The sequence below is a fragment of the Hypanus sabinus genome, chromosome 7 (genome assembly GCF_030144855.1).
Source record: "Hypanus sabinus isolate sHypSab1 chromosome 7, sHypSab1.hap1, whole genome shotgun sequence".
In the NCBI taxonomy this organism is placed as follows: domain Eukaryota; kingdom Metazoa; phylum Chordata; class Chondrichthyes; order Myliobatiformes; family Dasyatidae; genus Hypanus; species Hypanus sabinus.
In genome coordinates, this window is record NC_082712.1 from 38591118 (window position 1) to 38613298 (window position 22181).

At 39.9% G+C, this 22181-nt stretch overlaps 2 protein-coding genes across 10 annotated transcripts in view; one reads left to right on the top strand and one right to left on the bottom strand.

Moving 5' to 3' along the window:
• The window catches only part of polk (polymerase (DNA directed) kappa), a 77089-nt gene extending 60536 nt beyond the window's left edge, over window positions 1-16553 (bottom strand). The window contains exons 1-2 of one of the 4 annotated variants that reach the window (XM_059974527.1): window positions 16416-16547; window positions 7526-7722 (exon numbers count right to left, since the gene is read on the bottom strand). The gene's annotated coding sequence lies outside the window, so the exon portion shown is untranslated. Of the gene's footprint in view, window positions 1-766; window positions 869-7470; window positions 7723-16415 lie in introns of those variants that run through there. The other 3 variants (XM_059974529.1, XM_059974528.1, XM_059974530.1) reach the window with 3 other exon arrangements.
• A 230-nt stretch (window positions 16554-16783) lies between these two features.
• LOC132396718 (ceramide transfer protein) overlaps window positions 16784-22181 on the top strand; it is a 126760-nt gene continuing 121362 nt past the window's right edge. For all 6 annotated transcript variants that reach the window (XM_059974533.1, XM_059974534.1, XM_059974536.1 and 3 more), the window contains exons 1-2: window positions 16784-16918; window positions 17626-17760. In XM_059974533.1, coding sequence (XP_059830516.1) covers window positions 16826-16918; window positions 17626-17760 — 228 coding nt within the window. In that variant the 5' untranslated portion in view covers window positions 16784-16825. The remainder of the gene's footprint in view (window positions 16919-17625; window positions 17761-22181) is intronic.

Here is a 22181-nt window from a genome sequence, read left to right on the forward strand (position 1 = left end):
ATCTAGGACATGTCCTCTTCTCATTGTTGCCATCAAGGAGGAGGAACAGGAGCTGTGCAAAAGTCTTAGGCATATATATAGCTAGAGCACCCAAGAGTACTCTATTTGGCAATGTGGAGTGGACAGTGAATTTGTAAGTCTGGTGGGAGCAAAGGATGTTGGAAATGGCGAGGGTGGAGCACCACAGGAGAGATGTGGGACAGGTGGCAAAGGAGAACCGTTTCGGGGGTGGCACAAGTGCAGAAACACCCAGCCCTAAGGCACCAGGCAAGGTCATATGATTCTAAAATAAAATTGGTTTATTTATTATTGCAGCATGTCTCTCTGATGTCTCCCGCTGCCCCCCTTCCCCTTTTCCCAACCATGATTCCCCTCTTCTTGTCCCCTTCCCACTCTCAGTCCACAATAGACACTCATATCAGAATCAGATTTATCATCAAACTTTTTTTTTGCAGCAACAGTACTATGCAATACATAAAATTACTACAGTACCGTGCAAAAGTCTTAAGCACTCTAACCATATACAGGCATTCCCTGAATTACGAACGTCAACTTACAAACAACTCGTACTTATGAACAGCCTGCCATAAAGCTTATTTATTATATTAAAAATTTGTCCACTCAAGGAATGAGAACGCCGCCTGCCATTTTAAGTTGAATCACATTGCCGATAACACTGTGTTGAGTGTGCAACTTTGTATTTAGCTTAAATTTTGCTTAGCAAGATTCACCCTGACCCCCCTTTTCCAGTCAGCACTGCCCCTACCTGTCCCATTTAACCTGTCTCAGTGTGGGTGGACTTTAGAATCCAAGGGAGCTCAGGACCCTCCACCTACAGCTGCTGCTGAATCAACAGTGTTTCTGTTCCATTGACGGAAAACGATCACGATTGAAAATAAAGTGGAAATACTAAAGCCATCGGAAAGAGGTGAAACACCATCAGTCATCGGAAAAGGGTTAGCTATAATCGGTCAATGATTGCGACAATTTTAAAGGATAAAGTAAGAATAATGGAACATGTGAAAGGCCCTGCCCCAATGAAAGCTACAATTATTACTAAGCAACACAGTGGTTTAATGATTGAAAGACATGCGTTTCTTATGTGTTTTATATGCATAGAAAGGTAAAGTATATACTCAGACAAATGTTTGACTAACTGACGCTAAATAATACGAGAGAGAGAGAGAGAGAGAGAGAGAGAGAGAGAGAGAGAGAGAGAGAGAGAGAGAGAGAGAGAGAGAGAGAGAGAGTACTTCTTACTGTCATCTAGAGGTTTTTTTTAAATGTATTGCTGCCACAAAACAACATACTTCAGGGCACATGGCAGTGATATTTTAATCCGGATTCTGGTTCTGATTTCCAATTAATCATAATCACCTTCCTACCTTTGACTTCCTTAGTTTCAGCAACAATATACTGAATGCCTAGATCTCTGTTATTATACAACTTTCAGAATTGTGTTTGCTAGCTTATATTGTCACTTGCCAATCAAAATGTAATACTTCACATACTGTATGTTCTGTATTTTTCATTGGTGGTGTTCCTGCATTAAATTTCATCTGTCATGTATCTGGCTTGCCTCCTGCAATTCCATTACAATCCTCATAGTTTAATAAACTTCCATATTTATACTACCTCTTCTCATTCTATCAAAATGTAATACTTCACATTTTATCTTCTGCATTTTTGCTTGGTGTCTTTTCTATAATTCTTATCTCCTATCAGCTTCTCTTTGAAATCTCCAACAATCAGCCAAATTCACTACACCAAGTTTTGTTTTGTCATTTGTAAATTGTGGTTTGCACTCAAAACCCACAATTTTAAAGATGTCACAGCAAGCCAAAACAAACAATCCCAGGCTGGCTTTCACTAACTGTATGTTGTTCTAATCAAAGTCTTGAATGTTCTTCGGACAATCCATTTAAATTGTGCTTTGGGATGTACAGTTTTTTTGAGACTTTGTAGTTGCATAGTTTTGCTGAACAAAGGAGTATTTCAAGATCCAGCTTTATTCTGTCTCCTGACTTCATATCTCATCAGTAGTTATCCGTGAGTGAACACAACAAATTAGCAATGAGGTGCTGTATTATATCGACATGGCAAGTTCAGCAGAAGACTTGTGCACAAGTCTACAACAGCAGCAAATTCAATGGCAGCCCAGCTGAAGTTAATCGAAACTTTGACCAGCAGTGAGTTAGTCATCAGCTGGACCACAGTGAGTCAGTGTCAAAAACTGAACAGAACTCATGTGAGTCAGTTGTACCCATTACCAACTTCCAGTTCGATGTCACTTTGGGAGTTACATTTGAATCATACCTTAAACGTTATAAAGATTTACTCTGGGTCGAGTTCACCAGTAAACTCCGCTTGTAGAAGACATGCACTTTGCTCCGCAAATGGAGTACTGCTGAACATGAGCATTATTTCAACATCATTCTGCTCAAGAACCCATGTGACCTATCATTTAACATTTAACACAACTGTCCAACAGCTAACAAGCATTTTTGGAGGGCAGTCATTTCTGTTCAGTGTTTGCTATCAATGCCTGAAACTCATTAAATATGACACCAATTGACTTCAACACATATGCCAGTGTCATCAATCACAAATGTAAAAAGTTCAAGCTAGGTAACATGACTGAATCACAGTTTAAATGTCCGATTTTTATTTGTAGACTTCAGGCACTTGGCGAAGCAGAGATTTGCAAACGGATCCTGGCCAAACTGGAGCAAGACCCTGATATGACTTTACAAGCTGTCACTCAAGAATGTCAGTGTTTGATCAACCTGAAACATGATTCCAACCTGGTTGAACAGCCCAAACATCAACACTCAGCAGATCTCCAAGTGACCAAACACAGCTTGTTGGAACTGTGGTGCATGGCATTACACAAGAATCTGCCAATACAGTACAAGAAACTTATTTATAGCAAATGCCAACACCATAGTCACAAAGAAGATTTTTGCCATCTTTCAATCACTTCTGGGCAAGAAGGACAAAAGCCATGAAAATCTATGAAGAGTTCAATAGTCACATTCAAATTTGACTTTACCCCCAGGAGATGGTACGTCAACATACTTATCAACAATGAGCTGGTCAAGCTATAACAGCGTCAGACATGACCATAATCTCCAAACGCATGTGCCGGGCACTTGGCTCCCCACCAGTTAAATTAACTTATCATTCTGCCTGCAATGCATCAGGTGGAACCCTCCAGCTGATCGGCGAATTGCACTGCATGTTGAAGCTGAATTGTAACCAATGGTGCGTGTTACCTAACAAACCAGACAAATCCGAATGTTCTTAGCATTGACTGGATGAACAAGCTTGATATCTGGAGACCCCGCTGAATGAGGCCTGTACAAAGAAACTAGTCGTTCAAATCACAGCAGTCGACACAATACTACCATCAGTGAGACCGTGCAACAACAACTGCAACAGCAGCATGCAGCAGTGTTTCATCCTGGTGTATACAGCTAACCATCCACAAAAGTGGGCAACGATTTAATTAGCCTACTGATTTTGAAATCAAGTACACATCAAACCAGTGCGCTCTCCAGACTTATGACTCAGCAGATTGCTGAAAACAAAGACAGTTGTGGCTGCAATTATAGTGGATTCCAAAGTCCACTGGGAAGTATGGGATGCTGCTGAATGTCCTCTGGTCACGGTCCACAAGATCTGAGCAGAAATGGCTGTAGATCTTCTTCTTCAGCACATCAGCAGATACCTCATCAATGGATGGTCAGTTAAGGTGAGGAAGATGTCGTACTCTTTTACCATGTCATACATCACACCCAACTGTGACCTAATATTTGGAGAGAGCGTAGTGACTCCACGAACACTTTGACCAAAGGTATTGAAACCATTCCACTAAGGTCACTCGGGTATCAATTGAATGAAAGCACTGGCAAGAAGCCATATATACTGGCCAGTCATAGATAAAGATTAGGATGCAAGCAGTGAACTCAGTGCTCTATGGCAGCAAAGAATCCAAGTCGAGCAAATCCACAACCTGAAGGAAGGAACATTATGTAAATTTGCCAATGATACAAAAGTAGGTGGAAGGGCATATTGTGATAAGGAGACTGCGATTGTGCAACAGGATATAGGCAGATTGTATAAGTGGGCAAAAGGTTGCCAAATTAAGTTTATGGTGGGAAAGTATGATGTCATGCACTTTAGTAAGTAAAATCAAAAGGCAGATTATTATCTAAACAAAGATCAAGATGTTCCAGTACATGAGTCAAAACAGGTCCAACAAGTAGTTAAGGCAGCAAACACCATTTTGGTCTTCATTACAAAGGGACTGGAGTCTGAAAACAGGGAGGCTTTGTTCAATTGTACATGGTGTTGGTGAGGTCTCATCTGGAATACAGTATATAGTTTTCATCCATTCACTTAAAAGCAATATATAGTAGCACTGGTGAGGCTATAAAGGATAATTCCTGAGATGCGAGATTCTTGTCCTACAAAGAAAGTCAAAATAGTTTGGGCTATGTTCCTTGAAGTTTTTAAGAATGAGTTGTTAAGAATAAGTTTTTAAGAAGCTTATAGAGGAATAAAATACCTTAAGTGGGCTGGACATGATAGATGTTGGGATGTTTTTGCTAGTGGAAGAACCTTGGACTACAGAACATAAACAAGGTAAGGGTCCATTCATTTAAACTAAGTACAAAGAAATCTGATCTTGCAGAGGGCAGTGAGTATCTGGAACTTTCTGCCCCAGTGGGTGATGGAAGCTGAATCATTAGCTGTACTAACAGTGGAGGAGATAAATATTTGATATTTCAAGCATGTAAAATTGACAAAGAAAAATTAAGATCAGAGATCAACCATGATCATATTAGATGGTGAAAAAGGCTTGAAGGGTCTGATAGCTCACTCCTCTTCTATATCCTTGTGCTCCTATATAAAACTGTACAATCCCAATTAAATTATTGCTGACCCCTTACCACTTATCAGTCTTCAATTTACTTTTCAGCAATTAGATTGTGAATGGTCATAATGGGAAGACTTTGGCAATATTGTTAGCTGATATATTTCTATACTTCCTTCTGATATAGGAGACTATTTTGACCCACTGAATCTATACTAAACATCAGAATAACCCAACCTATCATTATTATTTTTGTAACCTATTCTTCCTACATTTCCTATCAACTTCCCCAGAATTCAATACCCACCTACAGCAGGGGCAATCTGCAGGGGCTAATAAACCTTTGTCACATGGGCGGAAATCTGAACACTTGGAGGAAACCTACGTGATAACGGAGAATGTAGATTCCGTAAAGGCAGCACCCATTGTCAGCACGAAACTCTGGTCATGGGAGCTGTGATACAGTAACTTTATTAGCTGTGCCCAATGCACTTTAGTCGGGTGACTCTTGACCATCCAGATGGTACAGGGAAATGAGATTATATTGGTCCAAATTATGCTGGAATGGACTTTGTATAGAATGCAGCACCAGTGTGACATGTTCCCCTGCTGGAAAGAAAGATTTCCCAGACATAGAAACACGGAAAATGCCAAACATATCCTTACCTTAGAACTACCTAGGCTTACCCATAACCCTCTATTTTTCTAAGCTCCACATATCTATCCAGGAGTCTCTTAAAAGACCCTATCGTTTCCACCTCCGCCATCACTACTCTGTACCTATTGCCAAACACCTTAAAACTATGCCCTCTCACTCTAGCCAGTCTGCCCTGGGAAACAGCCTCTGACTATCCACACGATCAATCTTGTACACCTCTATCAGATCACCTCTCATCCTCCGTCGTTCCAAGGAGAAAAGGCCAAGTTCATTCAACCTATTCTCATAAGGTATGCTCCCCAATCCAAGCAGCAGCCTTGTAAATCTCCTCTGCACCCTTTTTATGTCCTTCCTGTAGTGAAACGACCAGAATTGAGCTCAGTACTCCAAGCGGGGTCTGACCAGGGTCCTATATAGCTTGGCTCTTAAACACAATCCCATGAATGATGAAGTGAATGAAAAGTTCAGTTCCTTAACTGAGAAAATTTGAGATTGAGAAAGAGGCAGGAATGATAAGACAAGTAAGTCAGATGAATTAGTCAAATCAGAAACAGAAATAGGAAATGGGGAAACAAAGGCTGTTATATCAAAGAGAAAGAGACAGGAAAATAAGAGAGAAAGCAACATTTCTCAATTTCTGTCTGAAACTTGAAGCTCCTCAATTAAACTAACCTCTTTTAGATTTACTGTACATTCTTCCAAAGTCACTTAATATCTTAGCTGAGACTATTTTATATTGTAAAGTTTCATCTTACTGTTGTAATGAATTTGTTCTTTAATGTAAGCACACAATACTCTAATTACAGTGAGGATGACTTATTTTAACAAGTCCAACCTCAGAGTATCACACCATCTATCATCTTCTGTGGTTTAGTTTATAGAAAAATAATGTGCACATTTTGTTTTAGCATTTTTACTGCACCGAGATCAAATTCAAATTGCATTTAAATATCTGTAAAAGTGCCACAGGAGGTCTTGATGCACGCTGAAATTGTAGTTCATAAGATAAATAATACCATATCTGAGTAAATTTTAACAGTTTCCATGTATATACATCTTAAACATAGCAAAACACTGAGGCACTTCAGAGGAGGATTATCAAACTAAAATTAAAACCATCCTGCATGGGAAATATCAGGGTGTATTTTGAGAACACTTTAAGGTTTAAGGAGAAAATTCCAAATAGTAGGGCCATGGCTACCAATGTTCCAGTTTTTCAATTTGGAAAGAGGTAATAGACAAGAATTATAAGACAACATATAAACGAAGAGTGGTGTTACAGCACATATATTTGAATAAAAAGTGAGAAATCTTATTTTTAAAAAAGTGTTATTTAAATAGAATGAGATGTGAGTCAGCAAGTACAGATGTGAAAAATGAGGGTGGCTTTTTGCCAAGTCAAAGACGAGAAATAGTATTTTGGCAACCTCAAGTTCACATAGGCTGATCAGGACCAGTAGGAGTTGAAGATCCATGAAGGTTTTAGCAACAGATAATCTGAAACACGGAAGAGTGCGACCAACAGCAAAGAAGTGGAAATAAGCCCTCTTAGTGAGGTCGGAATGTAGTCTAAATTACATTGAAAATGTGAATATTTGTGTAAGATTACTTTTTTCCCCCCGGAAAGAGGTTAAATTAACGGATAACGATAGCGATCTTCTCTCCGGGACCATCACTAAAATTCTCTCAACCCAGGCATCACTGGGGCTTCTTAAGGAGCCGAGCCACTGATTTGCAACAAGTGAACCATTTACAGTTTAGCGACAGGACGCAGACTTTGTGAATTACCGCCTAACGCTATGTGAAATACTTCAGCATCAAGTCCCATAACTTGCACAACTTCCGGTGCTGGGAACTGAACGATGCCCTTAAAGAGAAATCCGAGCAAATCCCCCACCATGAAGTTCATGTGGCGAAATAACACCAGCTTTACCAGAAACGTTACCGCGCTCTTGCTAAATGTAGCTTTTTAAAGACACTCATCTCACCACCAGCTGCCACTTTATCATTAGGGCGACCGTGACTGCGTCACTTCCGCACAACCAGGGATCCACATCCGAGTGACGGGTGGGATGTTGCAATCCTTCTGTCTCCGCTCTGAGAATGAAACTTTAATTCCGTTTCGGGAGAGTATTTCACCATTCATTCAGTTTCGTACATGTGCTGCCCCGTTCTGTCATCGCACCTTGACAAATGACATAAGAGATTTTGCAGATGCTGAAAATCTTGAGCAATACACACAAAATGCTGGAGGAAATTGGCAGGCGGCATCTATGGGGGGAACAGACAGTCAACGTTTCGGGCTGAGACTATCAATCAGGATTGGAAAGGAAGAGGGCAGGAACGAGAATTTTAGAAAAAAGGTAGGAGAGGAGCACAAGCTGGCAGGTGGTGGTAAGTCCAGGTGAGAGAGGGGAGGGGAAAATGAAAGGAATAATGTGAGAGGGTGATAGGTGGACGAGGCAAACGGTTGAAGGAGGAATCTTAAAAGAAGGTTGTAGGCATTGGAATAAAGGAGAGAAAGTGGGGAACCATAGGAAGGTAATGGGTCGGTTGTGATGGCATTATTGGGGGGGGGGTCCACTTCATTACACACCTTCACTGCATCTGCTGCAACAGCCAGGATCTACCGATGGCCACCCATTTCAAATGCACTTCCTATTCCCACACTGACATGTCCACTACAGCCTCCACTGCCATGTTGAGACCTGACGAAGACTGGTGGAGCAATTGTATTCCACCTGGTTATCTCTAGTCTGATGACACTAACATTGATTTCTCTAACTTCCCATAACCACTCCAGTCTGTTCCTCCCACCCCCCCCCCACCTTTGTTTCCCTCCTTCCTGTGCCCGACACCCCTTCTCCTTCCTCATCTTCACGACATGACTATCATCTCCCTCTGGTTCCCACCTTTCCTTTATTCCATGATCTACTGTCCTCTCCTTTCAGATTCCTTCTTGAGCCCTTTGCCTCTTCTACCCATCACCTAGCTTCTCACATTCCCTTTCATCCCCATTCACCTACCTTCTCCCCCTTACCTGGACTCGTCTATAACTACCCCTACCTTTTTATTTTGGTTTCTGCCCTCTTCCTTTCCAGTCATGATAAAGATTCTTAGTCAGGGTCACCAATTGTTCATTTTCCTCCAGATGCTGCCTGACCTGCTGAGTTCCTCCTGCATTTTATGTGTGTTTCCACAGTACTGTGTGCATTTCTGACTGCAGCACTTCGAGAAAAAGATATAATCCAATTTGCTAAATTCTGGGATTTGATTAACCCAAGAGAGACCAACTCAGTAAGGATACTTTAATCAAAGTCTCTGCAACATTAACACTGTATTAACCAACTGTCTTTCAATATTCATTTTGTCATTTTGAGTGCATTATCTTCCATATCTTATTTCATAAACAACTCTATTCATCACAACACTCTCAAAATGCTGGAGGAACTCACAAGGCCAGGCAGCATCCATGGAAATGAAGTTAATGAATCGGGCTAAGACCCTTCTTCAATACTGGAAGGGAAGGAGAATTATACAAGAATAAAAAGGTGGGGGGTAGGGGCAGAAGGGTAACTAGAAGGTGATAGATGAAGTTAGGAAAAGTAAAGGGTTGAGAAGAAGGAATCTGATAGGAGATGAGAGTGGACTATAGGAGAAAGGGAAGGAGAAGCGGCACCAGGGGAAAGTGATATGCGGTTGAGAAGAGGTAAGAGACCAGAGTGGGAAATAGAGGAGGGATTTTTTTAACTGGAAGGAGAAATCAATATTTGCACTATCAGGTTGGAGGCTACCCAGACGGAATGTAAGTTGTTGCTCCTCCACCCTGTGGATGGCCTCATCGTGGCACAAGAGCAAAACTTAGACTGACATGTCGGAATGGGAATGGAAATCAGAATTTAAATATTTGTGCACCAGGAAGTTCCGCTTTTGGCAGTTGGAGTGGAGGTGGTTCTAGAAGCGATCCCCCAATTTACAATGGATCTCACCTTAGTAGAAGAGGCTGCATCATGAGCACCTGACACAATAGACCAATGTAGAGATGTCTATACATGATTATGTTTCCTCCAACTCCATGTATTCAAATTTGTATGATTTTTTTTAAACAGCAGTAAACTGACATTCATAACTCCTGTCTTTTCCAAAATGCTTAACCAGCAACTAAAAGTAAGGAATTTTTACTCCCTGTATGCCATGCACAGAATGTACTCATCTTTTCTGAGATTTTCACAAATGAAATATTGTACACATTTGAATTAATTCAGCAACTAACATTCCTTGCTCACGCTATAAATAATATTATCTATGATCTTAAATCCATAAAATGTTAGAAATCGAACATTTTTATTTTTCAGAAAAGGAATGGGCAGATCTAAGAGATGTGTGTGACAGAAGCCTGGAGAGACTGAAAGAGCAAGTGCTGGTGATGCCAGATGAGTGAAGATGATGAAGGTTGTTCATTAAGATGCTCCAATCACAAACAAGACAAAATCTGCTGATGCTGGAAATCCAAGCAACACACACAAAATGCTGGAGGAATTCAGCAGGCCAGATGCTGTCTATCGTTTTGAGCATTTCCAACATCTTCTGATTTTATATCAGATTTCCAGCTTTCTTTAGGTAGCTTTACTTCACTGGATGAGAATACATGTTGGCCAAACAATAGTACTGTTTTTCGTTAAATAGCTCTAAAAGATTATTTAAGTATGCATATATCATCAGATCAATATTTAATACCTCCTCAGGATAATGGTACATTTGTTGCTGTGCTGCTCACAGTTATGTATTCAGTTCTCATTGAAATTGAGACCAATGTTTGATATTTCTGGAATGAGAATTACGATGTGAGGCAGAGGATTTCATAGATTTTGTCTATGATCTCATAGAGATATCATTTTCAGGTGCACAATGAGTTGGACTACAGGGAACACATTTTATACATCCGGAAGGTCCAATACTATGCAAAACAGTTTCCCAATATAATTGGGTCAGATATTAATGATTGAGATGAGGAGATATTTCTTCATTCTAAAAAAAAAGGTGTGAATATTTGGGATTCTTTCCCCCAACTGACAGTGGACACTTGGTAATTGAATATATTTAAAACTATTGGGAAACTAGGGGGAAAAATTTGTTAACATTGTTGGAATTTACATCGGACATAGAATATTAATTATGATCTTATTGAATGTCAGGCAGTCTTCTTCAGAGAACTTTTGTAATGTTGCAAAAGTATTTCCCGACTTTCCTGAACCTTAACTGTTCAAGTAGTTTAACTTCCTTTCTTGCCCCCTTCCCTCCCCTCTCCACCACACCTAGAATTTACATACAAGTAAGATGCTAGTCTGAACTGGAAATTGCTTACAACATGTTTACAGAATGCCACCAGTGACAGGCAGTCTGCAGCGGTCAGAGAAGGCTGCTTTATGTACTCAAATCAGATTAGAGATGGAAGACTGGCCTTTCTTGTTCTTCCTGCTCAGAATAATGTAATTATTTGAAAACTTAAATCTGGTCTTGAGAAAACAGTTCCACTAATTCGATTCATAGTTTTCCATTTATGCAAGTAAAAGCTGGCTTTACTTAATCATTGGAGAAACCCGGTGTCTTGTTCCGGGAGAAGGTGTGCACAACTTGTGGGGTTGCAATTAGTGGTGGTGGGTGTGGAAAACAGCAGCACAGCCACTCTCCTTTAATAATCTTTCCAAAATACATGTGATTATGAACAAGCACACACACATTTACCCTAAAATGTTAAGGACTTGCACAAGTGCTCCTTCAGTAGCTGGAAAACTTAATTACCCATTAATATGCCCCATTCTACTTTAAATCCAAATTGGGAGAAGCATGTAACAAAGACATTGTGCAATGAATTGCAATGCAGAGTTGTGTTTAAACTTACTTAGGAGGATGAAGAAATATGTCTTCATTGTGTCAGCTTCTGTTAAATGAAACTTAAGACTATTGTCTACAATGTTGCAATAGTTAAACATGTGACACAGCTTCATAAGGAAAAATTACCTCACAAAATCTTGTATCTACACTTTTCACATTAATATATCTCATATACTGTATGCAAGTATTTATTATGTGATTCTTTTTATGTAGTGAAAAACAGGGGATTCTAGATTCTTTGCTTCCAATATAAATCTTTTTCTCCAAATTGCTACGGTTCACAATGGCAAATGTTGAATTTTAATTTTTTTAAAGTTTTAAAGTATCCAGGAGATACTAAGTGTTTTACTGTCCAAATCAAGAAATAGAAAAATAGCTGTTTTCAGTGTACTGTATATAATAATCATAAAAGGGATTCATTGTTTAATCTCGTCATGGTAACTTGATACTTTGTATGTATAATCAAGTTTTGGGTCATAAAACTGAATCGGTTCTATTTATACACAGTATGCCAGAACTGTAAAGGGATGACCTAATACATATTTTTCTCTCTGCTAGATTATGTACTGCATTGAACTGCTTCTGCTAAGTTAACTAATTTCATGTCACATGCCAGTAATAATAAACCTGATTCTGATTCTAATAAAAGGTACAGTACAATACAAATGAGAAAATCTGCAGAAGCTGGAAATCCTGAGTAACACACGGGATCAATGGAAAAGAGTAAACAGTCGATGTTTCAAGCCAAGACCCTTCAGGACAGAGAGGGAAGGGGCGAGATGCCCAAATTAAAAGGTGAGGGAGAGGGGAAAGAGCTTGGCTGATAGGTGAAGCCAGCTGAGTGGGAAAGGGCAAGGACTAGAGAAGAAAGAATCTGATAGAACAGGAGAATGGATAATAGAAGGAAGTAGAGTAATAGTTTATACAGGGTCAGACTTTATCCTGACACAAATGCAAATCTAAGCCACACACACTGTAGAGAATTCAGTGTTTACTTGCGATTGAGACACTCACAGATAGAGAGTTACAGACCCATCGACCAGTTTTGGGAATTCTTCATGCTTACCAGGCTCGTAGCCATTATCTACTTGTAGTTCTATTTGGAGCCACATGATTCTGTATTTTATTTATTTATTGAGATGCAGTATGGAGTAGGCCCTTCCGGGCCTTCAAGCCATGCCACCCAGCAACCCTCCATTTAACCCTAGCCTAATCACAGGGCAAGTTATAAACAACAGGTCTTGGAACTGTGGGAAGAAACCCGCACAGTCACAAAGAGAATGTATAAACTCCTTACAGGCAGCAGCAGAAATCGATCCCAGCTACTGGTACCGTAAAGCGTTGTGCTAACCTCTACGCTGGCATGCCGCACAATTTAGAAGGATGGCAACTAGTCATCTTTGTCCATCTATACAGACCTTTTGTACTTGTTGTAGGAGAATTGTGTTCAATGTGTGATCTTGCATTCTGGGCATACAAACATACGATTTGGAAGCAGGAGTAAGCCACCCAGTCTCCTGAGCCAAGCCAAGCTCTTCTCCCTCCTGCCGTCTGGGAAAAGGCTCCGAAGCATTCGGGCTCTTACTACCAGACTCCTCAATCCCCGAAGCCCGGACTGACAGCTTACCCTACTGTCCTGTTTATTATTTATTGTAACGTCTGCACTGTTTTTGTGCACTTTATGCAGTCCAGTGTAGGTCTGTAGTATAGCTTTTTCTGGGGGGTTTTTTATTACGTAGTTCAGTCTAGTTTTTTTGTACTGTGCCATGTAAACCATGGTCCTGAAAAACGTTGTCTCATTTTTACTATGCACTGTACCAGCAGATATAGTCGAAATGACAATAAAAGTTGACTTTTCTTGACTTATGTTGTTATTTATAATCTTTCAACTCAAGTAAATGAAAATCAGGCGTAAGAATTTTTGGTCTCTCAACATTTATTAAATCCCTGGATCATACTTTGTACACCCATTAGTAATTCAGTTCCTGCCCATTATAAATGTCAATAGCCTTAGTACAGACTTCCCTTCCAGCAATTGCACAACTCCCCTCAAAACTCTGGTTTAAATAGATGTATGGTACCTTTCTAAATAGCACTTTCTATAACTTATTTGGTGATTTTTTTTCCCACAACTGTGCATCTATGAACCAGCTTTTTATATTTCTCTTCATTACTGGAGTTACATAAATGCAAACTGTATGTAAATGACAACAAGAAATGGCTGGAGCTGACAGGAAGTTTTATGGAATTTGTAAACAGATGACCTCAATTAACCTAAATTAATGTGGGATTGGAAAACAGTTTGGGGTCAAATAACCAGTTAACCGGTTCAGCATTTGACAGTGACGGAAATGATGGAATCAAAGGCAAAGGTACAAAGTTTTACGCTGATGCCTAGCTAGGAGGAAATGCAAATCCTGTAAAACTGCATGAATGTCAAGCAGATTGACAAAACAAAATGTATATTGCCCCAAAACTGGGTGACAGCACATAAGACTAAATAGAGAATTTAAAAAGCAGGATGGAATGACTGAAAGATTAGTAGGAAAGGGAAAAAAAATCAGATGTATATTGGGTATTAAAACACAGAATGAAGTGCAGGAAAATTATAACTGGAAGGGTAGTGGCGCGAAGAAATTTTTTTGGAGCCCTGGGGTGATAATGACTTCACCCCAGGATCCTAAAAGTGATAGGATAGTTAATGTGTTCAGTTTAGATTTATAGAAGTTTCTATTAGATTGTAAAATATAAAATTTAACCCTATCATTTGAAGAAATCAGGAAATAATAGGGAATGTTGAGATGAACAAAGGTCACACCAATAGATGACTATGCAAATTGTGCTTGTATGCTTGTTAATTCAAGGCCAACCTCAAAGTCATGATCAACCCATTCACTTAAACATATGGAAGCATATGCCTCACACTTAACACCTTCAAAGCAAAGTTCTCCAGCAACCTGCCCTGCTGTATTAAACATTCAATAATAAAGGTCCATGATAAAATCATGGAAAATACTGACTTTTTTCTGTTTCTGGAGATTTCTCTCACTAAAGATACACTTCGCTGAAGAATATTCACCATGTCTAAATGTGTACTAATACTGCATTTGCGAACTACTGCCAAGGAAAAAGGTGCTTGAATATCAAAACCTGAAACCCAGTACAATACTTATGGTCTACCAGGTCTGCCCACTACATCCCGGGTAAAGCCCTTCCAACCATTGAGCACATCTACATGAAGCTTGCTGTAGAAAAGCAGCAACATTCCCTGCTGCCATCAGACAGAAGGTACAAGTGCATCAGAACTCACATTACCAGGTTCACTAAGTTACTACCCCTCAACCATCAGGCTCTTGAACAAAAAGGATAACTACATTCCTTTTCCAGTGTTTCCACAACCAATGTTCTCATTTTAGGACTATCTTATTTCATACTCGTTATTTATTACTATTTATTTATGTTTGCAACTGCATAGTTTGTTGTTCATTGATCCTGTTTACAGCACTGTTATATAGATTTGCTAAGTACGCCCGCAGGGTTATATGAGGTGACATGTATGAACTCTGACAATAAATTTTACTTTGAAATTGTGATTGTGCCCTCCCATATGCTTGTGACACTTGGACTATCTACAGAAGGCCTTTCATGGGACTTGACACATAGCACCAATGCTGTCTTTCAAAATCCTCCAAATCCACTGCCAGATAAGTGGCAGTGTGCTTTCCCACTACAAAGACCATAATTACATAAAGTCAACACCCTTGGCCAAGCCATATCATTCTCACACCTGACACTAGATTCACAAAGCGCATACTCTACTGCTAGTACAGTAGACAGGTTATCAGATGATAAGGATTTGGATGTTCACCCTGGCTTCAGTTGGGGAAAAATGCCATTTTTCCACCAACCAAGTAGGATTCCTGGCCCCTGAATACTTATTTCAGATGATATTGAGAACTTAAGAGTCCATTTAAGGAGCCCAGCATAAATGATGGCTGGTATATGTAACCTCACAAACTACTCATCTGCCTATCCTGTCAGGAATGTCCTCCACTTCTATACGGGGATCGGCAAAGGAATGGTTTTCATGCAGAGGTTAGCTGGATTCAGGAATGTGTTGCCTGAAGATGTAATGAAGTAGACGTTTTCACAACATTTAAGAAGAATCTTGACAAGTACTTGAATCACCAAGGCATAAAAGACTACAGACCAAATGCAAGTAAATGGGATTAGTGTATATACATATGGACATGATGGGCAGAAGGGCTCATTTCGGTGTTGTATAACTCTAAAACCATCTGTACTGCCTGTGCAGATTGATGCTCCTTTCCCCATTTTCCAGTTGGGTGTACTACACTCCTCAGGAGTTAATATTGAGTTGAACAATTTCAAATAAATCTCGACTGGCAATGGCTACCATTGTTTCATTTAGCCTCTGCATCGTTTTGTTCTGAGTGCGTTTTTTGAAAAGTATTTGTTACCTGCACAAAATGAATCAGTGTTCCACATCAGATTATTTATTAGACTGTTCTTTCCAGGTCAGTCCTGTTTCTCAGCTCACTGATGTGGCCTGACCTTTTGAGTGCTCCTTCACTTTTTCTTTCAGACTTCCACCATCTTCAATACTTCAAGTAACCTAGACACCCATTAACAATCCAGGCACCCACTTTCAAATACCAGTGTGACAGCTGTATAATTTTAAATAATTAAATAATCTGGATTTTACAACAAGACTAGTCTTAGTAACGCAGACCTAAAAATAAAACTGCTGTTAAATTCCCTCCCGGCTCATTAGTGTTCTCCAGGGAAGGAACTCTGCCATTCTGACTTACCTTGTGTGGAATTCATATATGTTAATTAAAGAAATAATAAACTACTGTACCAACAAAACAAGGCCTACTTTACTTAGATAGGTAGCATTCAATTTACAGCAGTGCACTGATAATATTACTGCATGGTATGCTGTTCTTCAATTATACTCACAGTCATATATACTATAATGTTGGAGGGAAGTTTTCGGGTTCTTTGTGACTCGGGGGAAACTGCAGGGTTGGAGAGTAGAGACATGGGGGCAATTAATTTAGCTTCATATTTTCCCCTCGTTTGGCGGCTGTTCACGACGCTGACCGGCCGGAGACGCGACGCGACGCCACGCGACGCCTCGAACCTTGGCCCAGAGCGGGGTTCCACGTCACGAGCAGCCAGCGCCCTGCGCGCGCGCGCGCCCGCGCCCGGCCCACCTCACGGGTGATGTCACAAACATGGTGGCGATTTGAGTCCCGGTGCGAGGAGGAACCAGAGCGGCGAGAAAAAGCAGCAGACGCGGCTGCCGTGGCCCGACTCCGCCTGCCCTCTCTCCCTGCCTTGTCCTCGGTTCGCCTGACCCCCTCTCAATGTCGGACAATCAGAGCTGGAATTCTTCCTCCGAAGAGGATCTGGACACCGAGTCGGGGCCGCCTGTTGAGCTGTGCGGGGTATTGAGCAAGGTGAGTCCACCGAACTGCCCGAGGACGGGTCGGTGCTCCCGTCCCTCCTCTCCTGTTGCTCGGGATCTCCTCACGGCTTCCCCGCTTTTCCAGTGCGCCAGGCAGAAGAAGCAGAGCCAAGACCGGAGCAGTCACTCTGGTGCAGACACTATTCCACCTCTGCTTAAATCTTCGACTACCTCAAGCTGTCTCCCCGGTAACGGAGAGGTTCTGACTCTGAGCTCCGAGGCCTGTCAGTTGCTCCCAACAACCATGAGCGAAATGGGAGTCGCTTGTTGGTAGTGATTTCAAACGGCTGTGTAGTAAACTAAAAGTCACTGATGGTGGGCCGAGTTTCTCTTTGATTTTTGTAAATAAACAACAGGTAAAACCCGTTAAATTTTGTTTTCAGTAATAGTTACAACTTGGTCTTTTTGACCGCGAATCACAAGTTTGTGTACCCGTGCTGGCTGATGTACTCCTCGCTTTTAAACTTTCATATGAAGTCGGGTGTGTTCGTGTTCCCGCAACACTGGCAGGAGTGAGTAATGCGCCCATCTCTCCTTGCCGTCTTGAACTAGAGTCCGAATTGTTTTATTTCGGCATATGTTTTCCCGTGGTTTGAGAGTATTCTAGCCAATCGACGTCGAAGAATGATAAAATTCTTGTGATAAGACATCTTTAAATATAAGCCGAATCAAACGTTTTCTTGCATATTATGTTTTCAGTGGACCAACTATATCCATGGCTGGCAGGACCGATGGGTGGTTTTAAAAACCAATACCCTAAGTTACTACAAATCCGAGGATGAAACAGAGTACGGTTGTAGAGGTTCAATCTGTCTGAGCAAGGCTGTCATTACTGTAAGTTTTTTATGGTTTTATTGATGTTAGTGATCTTACACTTTGAGTAATAATTAATACATTTGTTCTATTCACATTTGCCTGGTTAGTTCAGGGTTTAATGTTGTCAATTCAGGTGCATTGTTGAGTGTTAATCATTGAACCCTCTTAATATATTTAAACACTTCCTTTGTGGCTCTACAATCTGATTGGATTGCCTTCCTTCTTTTCTGTCGTGAGCTGTATTGAACTTGAAGAGATGCCCTATTGGCAACTGTAGGCAACCTTTGTCCAAATATTCTGTACTTCAACATTGCACACAGAACGCTTCAGTCCAAATGTCAAATCAGTGTTTGATCAGTTGTAACTTATTAGTTTTGTTCTTGTTTCCAGTCTTCTTTGTTTCTCATTGTTGAAGTACAATTTATTTAGCCCTAGTCATAAACTTAAGGATGTCTGAATGTTTTACTGCCAATTAAATACTTTTGAAATAAGCTTGCTTTGGAATATAAAAAAATCTAAAGTGTTGGAAATGAATTTCTACTCCACTATTAATACTAATATATTTAGTCTTGAAATCAAATGATGGATATGGATATTTATGGTTTTTCAGAAGTTGCTGAAAGATTAAGCAAGACCAGTGTAGTGGATATTAGTTTCTCTCCCTCTCTTTAGGGAATTTCATGCCATTTATTTGGCAGGCCTTGAGTGTAAAGCTGATTAGAATTGCATTCTGGGAGTCATTGCTATTTTTTCATTTTAGTATTGCACTGCAGCATGGCTAATGTGAAGTGATTTTAAAATTTGTAATGATCTTTGGACAATTCAAGGCCTACAATAAATATTAAATGATCTAATGTAAAATATTAGCAGGCATCTTATTATCTATTCAACAGGGTCACTTGTGTTTACATTAGCTTTTGATGAATACTTGAGGAAAGAGGTGGCCACAAAGGATCTTTTCTGAATCTGAGTTTGTGCCCTGGTAGATTTGTTCATTGATGAGTGTTTTGAGTATTAAACTGAGTGGGGAAAACAATACCACCAGTTGTTTGAATTTGGCATTTGCATACATGTTAAAATGCACTTTTTGCAAGTAGTATCTGTTATAACACGAACATGCAACAAGTTCTACAAATAACCACATGATAATCATCAGTTGACAATTTTTAAAGATGTTGGATGTGGGACAAATATTAAAATCTGGTAAAAGCTATTCCTATTAATGGGGTAACTTGTGGCTAGTGGAGAGGGCAGATATGGTGCTAGATTCAGATCACTCAGGAAGGAGATCACCTATGACAGTACCGAGGAAATTCTGTGCAGGGCACAAATGTCAAACTAGGTTTTGCTGATTCTGAAAAGTGATTTCAAATAAACACAGGAGATTCTACGGATGCTGGAAATCTGGAGTAACATAAATTCTGGAGAAACTCTTAGCATGTCAGGCAGCATTTATGGAAACAAATAAAGAGTCAATGTTTCGGGTAGTGACCCTTCATGTCATGATCCTGAGTCCTTCCAGCATTTTGTGTGTTACTAGGGATTTCAACCAACTGTCTTCTGATGTGGTTTCATTACCCATGACTGATGCATTCTTAGGAGTGCTTGCTATACCAGTCTGCTATGTACCAGGTTACATAGTTTTCAAATAAAAGGAGTTTCTCCCTCCTATTTATGACATATGAGCATTTGTTGGCACTCAAGTGATTTGTTCATATGATTATATAGCAAGAGAGCTGAAATGGTGACTGCATTTCAGTCATGGAGAGACTCGATATGCAGTTGTTTCCTTAAGTGATTATTAGTCAAGGATCTGGAATGACAAAATGTTCTCTCCATTTTCATCCTTGCCTGAATGCAAATTTATTTATAACTGGTGTACAAGATGACTTAGTGCATCAAAGTATGTCCTAATAGCGATGGGATGTATTAGTTCTGGCTCAAACTTTGTTCCAATGGATTAAGAGTATGGACTATGTCATTGGTGCATGGTGCATCTGGTTGAATACGTTCCCTGATAAGTCTTTACCATATTTGTTTTGGAAGGTAGATATGTTTATAAGAATAATTAAAATGACAATAAACATTCGTTATGGCATCACTAATTGTATAAATACAATGGTTGTTAAACAGAATACATTCCTGAGGTTCTTAATTCCCATTTTAATCTTTTCCTATCATATATTAACAATGAGATAGATGCATGCAGCTTGGGTGCATATTGGAACATTCTAATGAAATGCACAATTTACATAAAAGGAATTAGATACCTGATTACTAGGTAAGTGTACTGGAATGATCTATCACCCAGAGTGATTTCAGTCATACCTGATCACTTAGTCAAATTCACAAGGCTGTCTTTCTTTTTTTTGTTGGCCCTTAACTCCCTTGAGTGCTAAGTTGGGACTTGGTTGAGGCACTAACAAGGAGTACTGTCTTCCTAATGCCGCTTCCCCCCCCCCCCCCCCCCACGCACCACAATCCTGGCCAAAAGGGTACACAGCGGGGATAAAGTTATGTTGCTGTTAAGAATTTGTATTACTTTTTTTAATGTTCAGAGGCATTTTAAAGTATTACAATTGAAGTAAATAAGAAATTATAAATCAAAATGGGGATTCAGTAAATTATCAACTTTAGTTATCAAGGGAAATTAAAAGAGTTACCTTTTTATCAGAACATGGAAGGTAGAGACTTCTCTTTGGAATGGTTCTTGTTGGTGCATCCGTCCTGCCCCTCCCCCACCACCATTGAACTCTCCACTGAGTTGAGAGGATAAGGGTTAAATCTGAAGCTGGAATATTTTTTTAAGCAGAAAGGCATTAAGGCACAATATTTTGACAGAAATTGTACAGAAACAGAATCCATACTTTTTGATTGGGAGTTGCATTATTTTTGTGGAGGGGTGTGGTTGGAGATTAAACAAATTATCTGGAATTTGAGGCTATATGGTTAGCTCCTTCAGATAAATGATAGTATAGTGGCTCAAATTACCAATAGGAAATGGTGCTTTGACCTGCGTACGATCAGTTATGCTATTGGCTGAATGGGGAGAAGTTTTCAAAGACACCATTGCACAATATTGTGCTCAAAGTATCTTAGTAGAATTTGCTACAATTGTATAATCCAATCATGTTAAATATATCTGACACTGAATATATGAGCTGTTCCTGGTGTGAAAGTCAGATTTAGTGGGATTAAAACTCTAAACTGCTCCAGCATTTAAAGTGTTTTGTACTGTAGTGTATTTCAAATGTTCTTGAGTATTTCTCAAAGGAGAAATAGTGGTACAGGTAAAGACTTCCTGCCTCAAACATTGATTTCTATCTTGTATGTACGTGTTTTTTTTTAAAAAACAACCATGACTTTCCCCATTACTGAGTATTCTGTTCTCGCAATCTGGAACTTTCCATTTCCTGCAGTAGGTTTCCTGAGACTTATTATCTTGATAAATCATTTAATCATTAAGCTCGTATTGTAGCCACATGGACATAAGTTGTGGAAGCAAGAGCAGGTTGTTAGAATTATTCCTTAATATCTAAAGTCTATTATTCTGTTTCAATTACGATTGAGCCTCCACAGCACCCTTGAGAGAATTTCAAAGATTTGCCACCTTCAAGTGAAGGAATTTCTGTTTGCCTATGCTGAATAGCTAAGCCTTTATTTTGAGATTATGACCACTGGCTCCATACACTCTTGATGGGGAAATGTTAAGGGCTTGATAGGGAGAGACATTATTAAAGAATCTGTTGCTTTTAATCACAATCATCTCATTTTCCTAAACTAATTAGGCCTGTACTTTTTAAAAATAATATAATTAGGAACAGAAGGAAGCCCCGTACCATCTTAAGAAAACATGGTTCAGTGTGTTTCATCTCTCGTTGTGTGTCTCCTTTAGTTCGGGTGGTGACACAGTGACATCAGCGCCGGACTCTGGAATGGAGGTTCCCGGGTTCAAATCCAGTCAGGCCATTCCAGAGTACGCTTTCCATCTATGCTGGGTTGAGTGTTGAGCTCGCAACTCGACCTCATAAAATAAAGAAAAATACTGAGAAATGTCTGTATGAGTCTTTCATTCTGCACCTTGTAAGGCATGAGAATGCCCAACACTGGCCTCTCAGGCCTGAGGCAATGTCGTTATCATCATAGTCATGTGTGTCAGACCTGCCATCCTAGCCTTCTACCTGATGACCCACTGCACTCGTTTATATTTGCCTTTGGTCTGTATTCCAAAAGCAATTTCACAAAGAGCCTATATTTTATTTCTTGTTCTTGCAATAAAAGCCAATATGCTGTTTGTCTTCATAATTGCTTGTGTCCTTGAATGTTAATTTTGATAAATGTACACATTCACCCAGTTCCTTCTCAATGCTAACAGCGTTCAAATTCTCAGTACAATGTATTCTGGTTAATTAGGACAAATTGGGACCAATACATTTTAG